Source organism: Beta vulgaris, chromosome 9, assembly GCF_026745355.1.
Source record: "Beta vulgaris subsp. vulgaris cultivar EL10 chromosome 9, EL10.2, whole genome shotgun sequence".
In the NCBI taxonomy this organism is placed as follows: Eukaryota; Viridiplantae; Streptophyta; class Magnoliopsida; order Caryophyllales; family Amaranthaceae; genus Beta; species Beta vulgaris.
In genome coordinates this window covers 41,529,474-41,544,515 of record NC_079210.1, presented here as the reverse complement: position 1 = coordinate 41,544,515, position 15,042 = coordinate 41,529,474, and the positions used below count along the sequence as shown (strand labels likewise).

Sequence of the window (15,042 nt, the reverse complement as noted above, 5' to 3'; positions counted from 1 at the left end):
TTACATGCTAATCAAAGGAATTATTTACAAATATACATAAAATATCGATAAACTAGATCTAGAAGGATACAAATAGAAAGACATGAATTGTTCAATGTAAAATTTTGTATAAAAGGATATGTGTTGTATAATATCTTTTTTAAGTGTTTTAGTCTATAATAACTATTTAAAGTGCTTTAAATTATATTAGATTTCTTATATAAAAATAATGATCGAGCCTGTTCACGAGCTTCTCGAGCCGAGCTTGGCCTAGTTCGGCTTTGCTCGTTAAGTTTTTGAGCCGAGTATGAATCCAAGCCAAGCTACTACCAGTCGAGTTTTGACCGAGTCGATCCCAAACTCTTCGCAAACAGGCTGAGCTCATTATCACCTCTAGCCACATAAATGTGTTGTGAGTGTGTCATGTTATGAACTGAATAGAAGAGCGATGTTACTATTGTTAAGAAATTATTATATCTTTGATTCAAGTAGATTTTCATAAGGAAAGTATTGTAGAATCTGATATCAAAGATGAATTAATCATAACTAGAAAAATATGTCATATAATATTAACAATACAAATTCTTATGGTAGGTGTAATGAAAATATTTGAGAGATTCAATATGAGATAAAAGAAACACTGAGAAAATAAACTGAGCCTTCAAAATATAATCAAATTTCATAAACTGAGAAAAGGTTCAGCTACGCTACTTATAGTAGCAAACCAAAAGTTAGTTACCTCGGCAATTAGCTTATTATTACAGCATAATTCTGTCTGTGTTTTATTTAAACTGGAAACTAAGACTGAGATATATATTTCATATGCCCCTTCAAGCTGGATATGTGAAGATTCCACAAGGCCAAGCTTGGACGCAAGAAACTGATGTTGAGGACCAGAGACAAGCTCTGTCAGAAAGTTTGCAAGCTGATGTTGACTTTGTACATGAGCTATTTTGAGAAACCCATATTCAAATTGCTCTCTGACATAATGACAATCAAGCTTTAGGTGCTTTGTTCTTTCGTGAAAAATTGGATTCTAAGCAATATGTTCAGCAGCAATATTGTCACAATATAAATAAATAGGTAGAGTAACATGAATTAACTTTATTATCTTGAAGAAGACCTTCGAACCAAACCACCTCAGAAGTTGTACTAGACATACTTGTACTCTGCTTTTACTGAAGACTTACTAACAATTTTCTGCTTTTTAGTTTTCCAAGAAACTAAATTAGAACCTTAAAAACATACAGCTTGCACTCAAGGTTCTACTACTAAACAAGCATGTGCTCCAATAAGCATCATTGTATGTGTCAACTGCAAATCACTATTGTAGGAATAAAATAAATTAAGACCAATTGTGCTCTTAAGATATCTAACTACATACATTGCAGCTTGTAAATGAGGCTTCCCTGGACAACTTAAGAAATTGACTGAGATGTTAAGTAGCATAGGACAAATCAGGCATGGTTATATTAAGATGTAACAATCTGCCAATTATATATCTTCCTATAGTTCAGGTTCCACTAAAATTTCACCAAGTTCTGTGGATAAACCAAGGCCTTTAGGAAGAGGAGAACTAACAGGTCTTGCAGTATCTAACTTCAAATCTTAGATGATGTCAGTGATATACTTTTCAAGCTTAAAAATGTTCCAGATTCTATTATGAGACCTCTATGTCAAGGAAATACTTCAAATCTCCTAAAATTTTTATTCTGAAAGCTTCATCAAGTGCTTGTCTAATTGAATTAATTTGCATTTTACTAGTACCAGTTAGCACCACATCACCCACATACACTAATATAATAATGAACTCCCCATCAAGCTCTCTGGTAAACAAGTAATAGTCTTACTTTGATTGCAAAAAACCCAAGCCAGAGAGAATTACTTAATTTTCTATTCCATTGTCTAAAAGCTTGTCTTAGACCATAAAGCGAACATTTTAGCTTGCATAACTTGACCAGATCCAGCCTTTTCATATCCTACAGGAGCCTTTTCAATGTGATGAGAGACATGTACAAGAGAATGATTGTTATGTGTAAAAAAATTATCATGAGATTAAGCAGAAGAATGAGAATAAAGAATATTGTTAGATGAAATGGAAGAACTAGTTGTTGTTATTGAAGAACTATATGACTCAGTATTAATAGGATAATTAGAAAACGTGTCAAAGGATATAATATGCAAGAATTTATTTGACTTATCAAAAGATGGAATGACGTAAGCTGGTTTAAAAGGAGATTCAAGATTGAAGACAAAGTCTCTAGTAACAAAATACTTACGTGTTTCAAGATCATATACTCTATCACCTTTCTGACCAAATGGATAACCAACAAAGCACAATCTCTTAGCTCTAGAGCTGAAAGTATCCTAGCTAAGATCTATCCATGTTATATGTAAAACACAAACTTACATAGGCTCTCAATGAACGATAATCAAGAATAACTCTAAACAGAATTTCAGAAGGGCTTTTCCAATCTAATATAGGAGTAGGCCTTTGATTGATAAGATAAGTGGCAGTCAACAGACAATCTCTCCAAAATTGAGTAGGCATATTAGCATTAAATTTTAAGGCTCTAGCAACCTCTAAAAGATGCCTATATTTTCTCTCAACTCTCCTATTTTGTTAAGGTCTACCTACTATGCTTGTTTGATGAATGATACCTTTGCCTGAAAAGAAAGAAAGACATTCTTTAATTGTTGTATGATTTAATAACAATGTTTGTTCTAATAGTTTTGATGATGGAATTGAATCAATTTTCTACTTGATTAAAGAAAGAAATTATGATTTTCTGAAACTGCGTATTGTATGCATAAGGAAAGTCCAGGTACATCTACTATGGTCATCTAAAGTGGTCAAGAAAAAGGAAGCTTCTAAAAGAGTATTCGATTTATATGGTCCTTATAGGTCAATGTGTATATTGTTTGGCACTTAATTTTGGACAAAGATAAGTGACCAAGTCTTGCATGTAACAAGTAAATATCAATGGAAGATGAGATTGTAATAACAGAAGTTAAAATTGGTAAGCATGTAAAGGTTGTATTTGTGGGTTTGTGGAAGAATTTGGTTTGAAGATTGGATATAGCAGATACATTAGCAGAAGAATTTAACATATACAAGCCATTAATTTTTCTACTAGCAACAAACACCTTATTATAAAAAGGATGTCTAACCACATTTAGATGAGTTAAACACCACCTCTAATCCAGTATCAACCAATATTTTACCACACTCAATAAATTATGTATAAATCTAGGCGCAAACAAAACATGTTTCAAAATAATACCATCAGATAAGGCAATATCACCCATTTCAGTCACATAGTTACAAGAACCATCAAGCAAGCCAATTTTAACTGATTTATCCAATTTTCTCTTGTGAAGCAATAGATCAGCTTCGCAAGTCATGTGATTTGTTGCTCTAGAGTCCATGATCCACATACTACTAAGAAATTGATTGAGTTCTATACCTGCACAATGAGCATAGACGTAACCAGTCTTATTGGAAGATTTTCCAATAACATGTTTTCCCTTTATGGCTTTGAGAACTTCTTGCATAATAAACCGCATCATGTCAAAGCTAACTCTTCCAGCTCCATGAACATTACCATTATTAACTCCAGTACTCCCATAGTTTGAAGGACCAACAACAGCAATATGATAGTCTAAAGGATTGTCTTCAAAACATGCATCAGTAGAAACATGTGCTGCAATTCTTGTTGAGGAAGAAACATAAGAATTACTCCCTCCATTGTTGAACTTCTTTTTATTGTCTGTAAACCACTCAGAATCGCCAATGAATTTGAAATCTTGGTCTTTTGTGTGACTAATTTTCTTGCAGAAATCACACTTTCTATCAAGTTTGTCTTTCTTCCAATCCGTCCTAAAATTATCTCTGGTTTGATCAATTTGAGCCACAAGAGCACTCACCTCATTAAAATTAGAAAAATGATTAAAATCACTCACCTCTTTCTGTTTTTGAACTTGTTGAACAAGATAAAACGCTTTATTCATGGATGGCAAAGGTTCCATTGATAAAATGTTATTTATAGCATTTTCAAAATCGTTGTTCAAACCTAGGAGAAATTGCATCAACCTTTCTTCAGATTTAAATTCAGATAATCTTTTGAGAAATTCACAACTACATTTATCCATTACTCCACGGTTGCCAGAAGGTAAACTGCGTAAATTTTGCAACTCATCCCAAAACCTCTTATCTTGCCATAGTAAGACGTAATAGACATATTTTCTTGCCTTAAGTTGTCTAATTCTCTTTTTAACTGATAGATTTACGGTCCATTTGATTGACCAAATCTTTCACAAACTTCATTCCATAATTGTTCAGACTCTAAAAAAGTGAAATTCTCTCCATTGTCTTCATTCATAGAATCTCACTAACCAACATATTATCATATAATCATCCAATGATTATAATCTTTGGGCCTGTTCTCTTCGGCATAAAACAGCTGAACTGAACTGAACTGAACTTATCAAAGCTGAACTGAACTGAACTGAACTTATCGGAGCTGAACTGAACTGAACTGAACTTATCAGAGCTGAACTGAACTGAACTGAACTGAACTGAACTGAATTGAATTGAATTGAATTGAATTGAATTATATTACATTGAAATAAATTGAATGTAATAAATATATAAATAATATTTTAAACAATAATAATATGAATATTAAATAATAATTATAATGATAAGTAATAATAATGAATAATAATAATAGTAGTATTTTGAATATTTTTAAATGATAGTTATAAATAAATAATATTAATAATCATAAATTAATAATAATAATAATATTAATGATAGTAATGATAATTAATAATAATTATTTTATATTATTTGTATTAATATATTAATACTTGACGATGATATATAATAAAATAATATCTAAGAAGTAAATTAATATTATTTTTAATAATTATATTAATAATTAAAAATATTTAGTAATAAAAATAATGATTGGGTTGGACCGCGAAAATTTACAATAAAACCGTCTTGACGCGATTTGATTGGTTTATGGGCTAAAAAAAGTGGGTTTATTTGTGCTTTGACCTAAACCATGTTCCTCCTAATAATAATAGTAATAATAATTAGTAAAGCTACATAAAAAAAAATATATAGAAACAACAATAATAATAATAATAATAATAATACTTAATAGTAATGATATATATTTAAATAATAATAATTAATAGTAATTAGTAAAATAAATTATACCAACATAATAATAATAATATTTAACAAAATGGTTATAAAAGAATAGAGCTGAACTGAACTGAACTGAACTGAACTGATCTAACTGAACTGAACTGAACTTATTGGAGCTGAACTGAACTGAACTGAACTTATTGGAGCTGAACTGAACTGAACTGAACTTATTAGAGCTGAACTGAACTGAACTGAACTGAACTGAAAATAAGCTGGGGAGAACAGACCCTTTATCAGATTCATCAGGTTTCTGGATTATTCCTTATATAAAACCTAACTTGTTTTTTGTAATAAATGCACGTTTCACATTACGTTTCCAGGTAAGAAAATTGTTAATATTCAAATTCACCGCTATAAGTTTTTCTATAGTTTGATTTGAACTAGATACAAAAAATGGATCATTACAAGCTAAACTCACATTGTGAAGATTAACAATATTTGAATTTGCATTTGAATCTTCAACATTTGGAATTTCTGTGGCCATTTCCAGAATATCAATCGCCAAAGAAGAATCGAACAATCAATCAATTTGTAATCAGATGAATTCAAAGAATTCAATCTCAAATCTAACTCAAATATTGACTAATTTTGAAAATCTAGGTATAAAGGAGTGAAAATTGCTCTGACACCATGGATATATTTGAGCGATTCAATATGAGATAAAATAAAGATGGAGAGAATAAACTGAGCATTCAAAATGTTATCAAATTTCATAAACTGAGAAAAGGTTTAGCTAGAAACAAAAACTTAGTTACAACAACAACTAGCTTATTATTACAACATAATTTTGTTTGTGTTTTATTGAAAATAGAAACTAAAACTAAGATATAATTCATATATAACAACCACAAACCACCGCTTCTTTTGTATAATAAAAAAAGTAAATGACATAAGTTTCATGTTATTATTTCTATAGTCCATGTTATTCTTGTTGGAGTCTACTTTATTATGCATCTTATACAATAAATTATGATGTAACACGTTACACCCAAGATGCACTTTATTAACAACAAATTGTGTAATGCTCAACCTAGTCTAATATCATCTTAAGTTGCATACTTGTGTCTTGTTTAACTTATCTTGACTTAAATTAATCTATACAAATATATATTAAAAAGCGTTCCTATCAAAGGAATGGTGTCACATGTTACTCTTCTCAAACTTCTAATACACATATTAATGATCTCATTTAAAAATTTGTAGTTACTAGGATTTAGACACATGACCGTTAAAATGAAATGTGAGAGTTTAAAAATATGTTTAATGTTTCAAAGTAAAACATAATAAATTCTTATAATTATATGTTATTATACAAACATAGACAAGCTTTTTGACATCTAATAGTTTTATTAAGTGATAATAGACTCATACCCTAATCCCATTGAAAATGTTATTTTTATCTGCAATTCCTTATGAATTTTTTTTAAACATATCATGCCATAACGTCCATTTTTCAATTTCGTACTAGACAAAATATTATGAAAAGCTAATAAAATCAAGTATATGAGATTTATGAATAATAAAAATTTGATAATTGTAACTAATTGGGGCCATCGTCAACACAAAATACTAATTTTAAATTATTGAACTTGTTTAACACTTATGTGAACTAATTTAGACTTATTCTTTTATAGGTAAACAACTCAACATACATTATAGACTAGCTACGTACTAGTTACTACCTTGTTGCACACAGTACATGATACATGCATGCCTATTGACTACTCAAAGAATTTATGCACCTATGCCACTAGTTCGTATCGTGAACAAAATTGGATATAGGTTGTTCGTGTTGGATGTTCGTTGTACGTGTACCACTGCCACACCCATAAATTAAGCTACTAACTTCAACAATGGTCGTAAAAACCAATAATAGTCTGTTATAGTGAGATGTATGTGCTAATATACTGTAACATGGAAGAATAGATACCTTATCCATGAATGAAGACATGAAGTAGGCAATATATTAGCTAGCTAGATGGTGTAGTGGCACAAGAAGTGAACAAACTACAAAGACTTACAGATGACTTAAATAACCTCCCCACCCCCACAGGCCACAACCCAAAGGTCAAAGGAGAACACCTATTAATTATAAACATGCCAAAATTAGGTACCACAAATAAGAGTACGAAGAATATAATTGCAGTAGATAAACTACAAACGGAACTCTATAGAAAATAGTGTGGCCGTACTCAAGAGTCCAAATACTCTTGAGATAAATTTAGAACTATTGTCCTACAATTTTTGTATCATTATTTTAAGTATTGTGTATCATTTTTTTAACATATTCTTTTATACGGAAATATTTTCTTTACCTTAATGTTTTTGAGCACTTTTTAAAATTTTCTTGTTTTTTACTAAATTCTTCTAAATTATTCTTATATTGTCTTAACATTATCACCTTTTCTTTTTATTTTTTGAACTTTTCTTAACAATAATTTTCTTATTCTAATTTTCAGAACTTCTCTTATTTATTCTAAACTTTTCTTATCTTTTTTTAAATAGGTTTAAAAGAGGGTGAAGAGAACAATCCTGAATTTATACTAGTTGGCTACAACAAATTTTTTTTACTAGAATTCAAAAGAATGGTCAATTAAAATAATGATAAAAAAATTCAAAAAAGTACAGCTTATGAATAGTACATAAGTTATGAGATTAAAAATCGAATATCTTGATTATTGAGCAACTTATAATTTCTCGTATTGATAAAGTAGACTATGCCTTTGTTGGTGCAATATCAGTCCGTTGACCTTGCAAACAAGTCAATGGATACCCAATAGTTTGATATTGAATGCATTGGGAGACTTACTCCCTGGGGGTTACCGGTTTTAATTAGATAAAACCTTGCTAACGTACATTGTTGCAATTTAATTAAAGATCAAACAACATACATTAATTTCAGGCGAAAAGCAATAAAAAGAGTAAACATTTTCTTGTGAATGATAAAGGGACATTGCCACTTAGGTGAACATTTCCCTAATTGTTGATCTTTGTAAGATGGTTCTGGTAGAAACATTATCCAAACTTTATCATTCTCCTGGAATTCTTTAGGCACTACATTTTTGTTGTAGGCCCTAGCAACCCTTTCTTTTTGGATTCTCATTTTGGCTAGAGCTTCTTCCTTAGCCTCTAAAGCATCCATAATTTCAATGTTCATCGCATGTGAATAATCATCTCCTCGTAGTCCCATTTGTTGGGCTATCCTTGATGATCTTGCATTCACTTCAACTAGGATGACTTGAGTGTGCCCTTAAACTAAGTTAAAGAGGGTAACTCTTGTTGCTTCCCTTTTAGAGGTTCTGTAGGCCCATAGGGCATGTAGCAACAACTCATCCTATTTTCTTGGATTGTTATCTATTGGTTTTGAGGTACCTTTTACTATGATTTTATTGGTAGCTTCAGCTTGACCATTGGCTTGAGCATAATAAGGTGTTGAATGCAACTTCATGATCCCAAACTTATTAAGGTAATCTAGCAGGTTAGGATTTCTAAATATTGTGGCCTGATCAAAGGTGATAGTTTATGGAATTCGAAATCTTGTAAAGATTTTTTCTTCCAAGAAGTTTATTGGAACCTGGGTATTTATATTGTTGAAAGCCTGAGCCTCTACCCATTTAATGAAGTAATCAGTTACCACTAGAATATGAGAATGCTTCTTAGAAGATGCATTGTTAATTTCCCGTATGGCATCTATTGTCCATCCTCCGAAGGGCCAAGGTTTAAGAATACTTAAGTGTCGAGGCTTTGGGCCCTACTGATAGGTCCAAATCTTTGGCATATTTTGTAACCTTTAACATAGTCTATACAATATTTTCTCCTGATGGGCCAATAAAAGTCGTACTCCTGTAACCACCATCTCATTTTTAGGCTGTTTGGATGAGCTACACAAAACCCCTGGTGAATCTCTCCCACGAGGGTTAGAGATTCTCCAGCATCCACACATCTTAAAAGTAATTCTTCTGGATCCTTTCTGTTTAGTTCACCAAATTGTATATAGAACTTAGTTGCTGCCATTTTGACTCTATTTGACACTTTTATCCTAGTTGGGTTTTTGGAGATACTGGATAATTTCATCTCTCCAGTCCTTTTCCTCTCTTAATATTGAAATTCTATAGACTTCCAATATATATTTTATGATCCTTCCTTACCAGTTTTCCTAAGAGACTCTGAGACTTTCTCTTGGAGAATGATATCTTCAATTTTTGAAGGTATCTCCTCCCTAGCAGAGGCTTTTGAGACAGATCTGCTACTTTATTTTCTTTTCTAGGAATGTGTATGAAAGTAATTTTCTTAAATTAATTATTTAGACAACTTTTGTGCTTTCTTTCCACACTCCTGTGATACTGAAGATATACTTTTGAATTCTTCATTCATTTTGGTATATGACGAACTGGAAATCCCCATATATCTTTGCTCTCTTGGCTCCCGATTCTAACAGCATCTCCAATCCAATCATTAAAGCTTCATAATCAGCCTTATTATTGGTACATGGACCTTTGTGGGTTACTGCTAGTTTCGTTGTTGTTTTTCTAGTGTTGACCCATCAAAGAATAAGATCCATGGAAGGACATTTTACATTATTAAAATTGGTTGTAAAGATTCAATAAGTGAAAAATTGAAACATTTTGTATTGTCTCACGGTTCTAGTGATGTGACGTTGAATCGTGTGAAGCGCTCTTGCCTATTAACGGAGTAAGGACGCGAGCCTTGCGCGGAAAAGGGTCTTCGAAACTCGTAGAATTAAGCATGAGCAACTTTGTATCTCGAAGGGAAGCTCATGCCTATTGGCAACAAGAGTGCATGGCACTAGCATGTTTGAGAAGAAGAATTGAAACTTTGTAAGTTTTTAGGGCAGGGGTTTAAAGTAAATTGCAAAACCAAACTTAAGTAAGGAAATTTACGGTAATTCAGTTAAAATTTGATAGAAAGTTCAATTTCATATATTGAAAAGTGCTCACTAAAGCGGCTTTATTGTGAGAAACTAATTTTCCCACAGAAAGCATTACATGCATTAACTTTACAATGGAAAATTTTTTTAAACAAAGAGCTAAAATATAAAGTAAAGTATTGTAACACATTAAATGAGCAAAATACAAGTAAAGGAGGGTCAAATTCTTACATAGTGATTGGTAAAAAAATATAAACGACAACAATTTTGCTTCAATAACATACAATAGGAGTTAAATTGACTTATTTTTTACAATAAGTTGTAAATTATATATGGATCATTAAACTTTGTCAATAAAACAACTCATAAGTTGTCGAACATTTCAAGTATTTCACAAAATTGGAGTGAAATTGAGCTACTTTCCTACTAAAGTCCTGTGAAAATTAATCAGTACATGTGATTGTTCAAATTTTCACCCAATTAATAAAAAAAGGATGAAGTTTTAGTTTTATTAACAAATATATTAAATTTAAAAACCCAAAAAAAAGACTAAAAAGGTGAGAGGCAAGAAGGATGTGTTTGTTGTAAACAATACTGATGAATAGCGGTCATTGGTATAGACACTAGACGGACATTCCCCTAATGTCCAGTAAAAGTATGACAGGTTGCGAAGATTTGGAAAGGATATTAGGTAGGATGATCTTTTCTAATCAATTGTCACGGCCACATTAATTGTCCCTGTTTCACTGCCGACTGCCCTCCCTTACACCTCTCAAATCAATTCACCACCCATCATCGTCTATCTTCTTTCATCTCCCTTTTTCCCCCATATCTCCCTCGAGTTTAGATAGACGTATGATCATAAGAGGTTAATAGTATTTTTGACATTTTGCACAAAAAGACAAAAAAAATAATCCTAAACTTTGATATCAACTTATACCAAAGTTTAGTAAAATGAGTACAAATATCAAAATAATTCTTACTTTGGTATTCAAGTGTAAGTAAATTTTTGGTATTAATATTGAATTTTGGTACCAATTATACTTACTTTGAGATCAAAAATACTTACTTTGATATGAACTTTGAGATTTTGGATCAGTAATACCAAAGTAACTTTTATTTTGATACCTCTAAATAACAAAAAAAATTCCCTCTAGAGTTTTGGTACCAAGCTTTTTACTTGAGTACCTCTAACTCTTACTTTAGTACGTCATATGATACGTCAGTTTTTAGTTACATATAAGTAGATCTTAAGTCTCATTTTCATGGATTTTTAGTACATCTTAGGTCTAATTGTATAATTTGAGCATTCTTTTGAAATATTGTGTTATTTTGAGATACTTTTGGCTCTTCTTTGTGATTTTCAGGTTCTTGTGTCCGATTATGAGTTGCGACTATGGGTGTTAATGAGCCTGGATGGCTCGCAAACTATTCGAGTTCGATTCGGTCAAAGCTCGGCTCGAGTGTGCTCGATTCGAGTTCGAAATCGGCTCGATACCTTAACGAGCCGAGCCTGAGCTACCTTAAGTTCGGCTCGAAAGCTCGCAAACAAGTTAGATAGTTTTTTAGTTACTAAAACTTTTCATTTATATTTAATATAAGAGAAAAAAATTAATGAATAACTATGGTTAATAACAACCATGTTAATAATTATAATATTTTCAAATATTGAGTTATTTTAAATTTGAAAGATAAGTGTTGTTACTAACAAAACATAATCAAAATCCATGTAGAGTGTAGTATGTTAGTGTTTTAAATCATATGAAACTTCCGCTAATGTTAAGAAAAACCTTCAAAAGGAGCAAAGCAAAACTACATATGTATAGTACCCTTGACTCATCTTTGGTCGCAGCTCGTCGGCGCAATCGAGTTAAGAAGAAGGGAGTGCAGCGAGGACTGAGAGGAGAGGAAGTGAGTTACATCTTACGCATCCCACATCGCTGGAATAGCATGAGGGTGGGAGTTCAAAACTTTATAAAAGAAACCTTTGACATATCAATACTCCACAGCTCGCTTGCTTATTGCTTGGCTATGCAAATTAACAAGTTTGGACATTGGGCCTTTAACTCTTAAACGTTGGGCCTCCATCCATCCGTGGACTTGTTTATGTTGAAGTTAGATTTCGAGCCTGACGAGCTCGAACCGAGCCATAATCTTGGGATTCGAGCTCGAACCGAGCCGAGCCCTGATATTTTAAGCTCGACGAGCTTCGAGCTCGAGCCGAGCTCAATTAAAAATGTTTTTGAGCCGAGCCGAGCTTAGTTAAGTTCGGTCATGGTTCGGCTCATTAACACCCCTAGTTGTGACTAAGAGAAGCAAATATGGTTTTTAGATGGTGTATTTGGTGGTTCCCGGAGGACAGAAGATGAGTTTGGATGCTTTGCGGTTGAGGGAATGGTGATATTGAAAAATGTTCTCTTTGCAGGACCACACAAGATTCCGCTTGCCCATGCACCAAGGCGCACGCCCAAGCGAATGGCCGCTTGTCCGTGCAAATTTGTGAACAAATAAGCAAAACATTCTGTCTCGCGTGCACGCCCAAGCAAGATTCTGCTTTCCCATGCACCATGGTGTACGCCCGTGCCATTTTCTGCTTACCCGTGCAAGCTGTTGGCAAGCAGAATTCCGCGATTATTATGTTTCCATTTTTAGGTTTTTGTAAACAATAATTAGGTTTTCAAAACATGCTTTTAGTGAATTTTTAGTAGGAGAGAATAGAATATTACTTTTTAGAGAGCTTTTTGAGAGTAAACTACATTATTAAACCTTGATTTCTACAAATTAGCTACTTTTGGATTGATTCATTGAAGTAAAGACTAAGTTTTCTAATTTTCTCTCTTCCTTTATTGTTATGTCTTTTAATCTATTTCTCAATTGCTTTGTTATTTCAATTATGAGTGAATACTTCTATAATATAGGGTTAATTTGAACCCTAGTAATGATTAATGCATGAATTCCCCTATAACCCCAATTTAATGTGATTAATTGTATTTGCTTGATTGAATTGTGCTTATTTTCATTATTATACTTGGGATATGTGATTTTGAATTGATTCTTTATGTCTTGTTTTCAATGGGAATTAAATTTATATGGATTTGTTGATTCAATCAAGAGTTTGAATATCTCTATGGAAATAAGTTGATAAGATTACCAGAAAATTTGTTTGTGATGCCATGTTTAATGTCTCTTTCTTGCAAGATTCTATGGAAATAGGTATGATTGCTTGTTTGGAGTAGCCATAGGTACTCGAGAGATGTCTTTGGTATTTATAGGTGCATTACTGTTGAAACTCATTGAAAGTCCACTTGTGAGTGTCCCACATTGGAGAAAGAGGAGAGAATAAACCACTTTATAGATGAGGAGTTACTCCTCCTATCACCAATTGGTTTTAGGATGTAACCTCCTAACTTGTAAGTGGGCTAAACTCTCCTCCTCCTTATTGGGTTACCAGACCCATTTTCATATAAATCTAATAAAATTAACATGATATCAGAGCCCGGGTTGCAGGTCTCGTCTAAACTGGGTATTTGATCGCTACTGGATAAGGATTTACCTCGACAGGATGTCCAGCCCCTAAGAGGATTATTGCTCTGACCTTTCCAGTTAGCTCTGAATTTCTAAGGACACTCACAAGTGAGGGGGTGTGTTGAAACCCATTGAAAGTCCACTTGTGAGTGTCCCACATTGGAGAAAGAGGAGAGAATAAACCATTTTATAAGACGAGGAGTTACTCCTCCTATCACCAATTGGTTTTAGGATGGAACCTCCTAACTTGTAAGTGGGCTAAACTCTCCTCCTCCTTATTGGGTTACCCAGGCCCATTTTCACATAATCTAAAAATTTAACCTCTTTTTGGACCATTGATTATATATGTTTATTAGGATGAGAATTATTCATGTATTATTCGTGCTAGCTAGCTAGTGGGTATACTTAATTCTAGGTGCTTCTATATATTGATTGATTTTACCTCGTGTGTTGTCGCTAATTGCTATATTTTAGCGTTAGTATTAGTTTAACATCTCTTCCACCATCATTTGTCACTTATTTAGTTAAATCGAGCCAAGATATCTAATGTTTGATAATGTTTGTCTCTGTGGATTCGACCTTGACTTGCCCTACTAGATAGTTAGGAGGTTAGTTAGGAATTATCTATGTTAGGTGCGCCAAACACCTATAATCCTGTGAGAGGCCATTTTAACCTCTCACGGTGAGACACCAATACTTCCTCAACTCTCCCCTCAAATTGTCTTACGGTACCAAATTAATGCAAATAGCTCCAAATTAGCCAATTTACCACGTATGATTATCTTAGAATATGTTTGTAAATAATCTCTTTTTACCCTATGATGGATCTTTTAAGGGCATGTAGTTGGACTCGAGAAGCTCTCAAATATGTACATGTATCATAAGCGTTAAAAGTGGTCAATACAAAACTTTTTCGATCCAGTGATAATTTTTTATTCAGAACCTTTTCATTTTTAAGATACTTCTGGATGATTTTTTTGGGATGGTTGGAGTCTTTACATTATCTTAAAATTTCAATTATAGCTCGTCTCATGTCTTCTCCAAACTTGCACTTGTCGTCCATTATTATGGCCAATTACCTATCGACACCACCTTATAGCCCTAGCATAGCTTCCTATGCTCTTAAACAGCCCTAGGATGACTCGTTTAGGTTTGTTCCCGAATACTAACAATAGCAAAAAGTTTAGTTATTTTGTGGCCATTTCTGAAAATGACTTTTAGTTGGTTACTATACTTGCATTGTCTTAAAATGCCTTCCACCAAAATCAGAATCAATGCGATGGTCACTATAATTCATCTTAATACAATTCTAAATGGTCTCGTATGGTGCCAAAATGCATTCCAATTCCCATTAAGGCTTTGTTCCTTTGACGGTTTGAAATTGAATCGAAACAATCTGACACGAATTGAACTGAATTTAACAAAAATG

At 32.7% G+C, this 15,042-nt stretch overlaps 1 protein-coding gene across 1 annotated transcript; it reads right to left on the bottom strand.

Annotated features, from left to right (window-relative positions):
- Positions 1–562: 562 nt before the first annotated feature.
- On the bottom strand, positions 563–4,409 carry LOC125493477 (uncharacterized). Its single transcript, XM_048636869.2, has 2 exons — positions 3,447–4,409; positions 563–959 (listed from the first exon to the last, which is right to left on the bottom strand). Exons 1-2 carry the CDS (start codon positions 4,129–4,131, stop codon positions 928–930), a joined length of 717 nt encoding a protein of 238 aa, XP_048492826.1. The 5' UTR covers positions 4,132–4,409; the 3' UTR covers positions 563–927.
- Between the last annotated feature and the right edge of the window lie 10,633 nt (positions 4,410–15,042).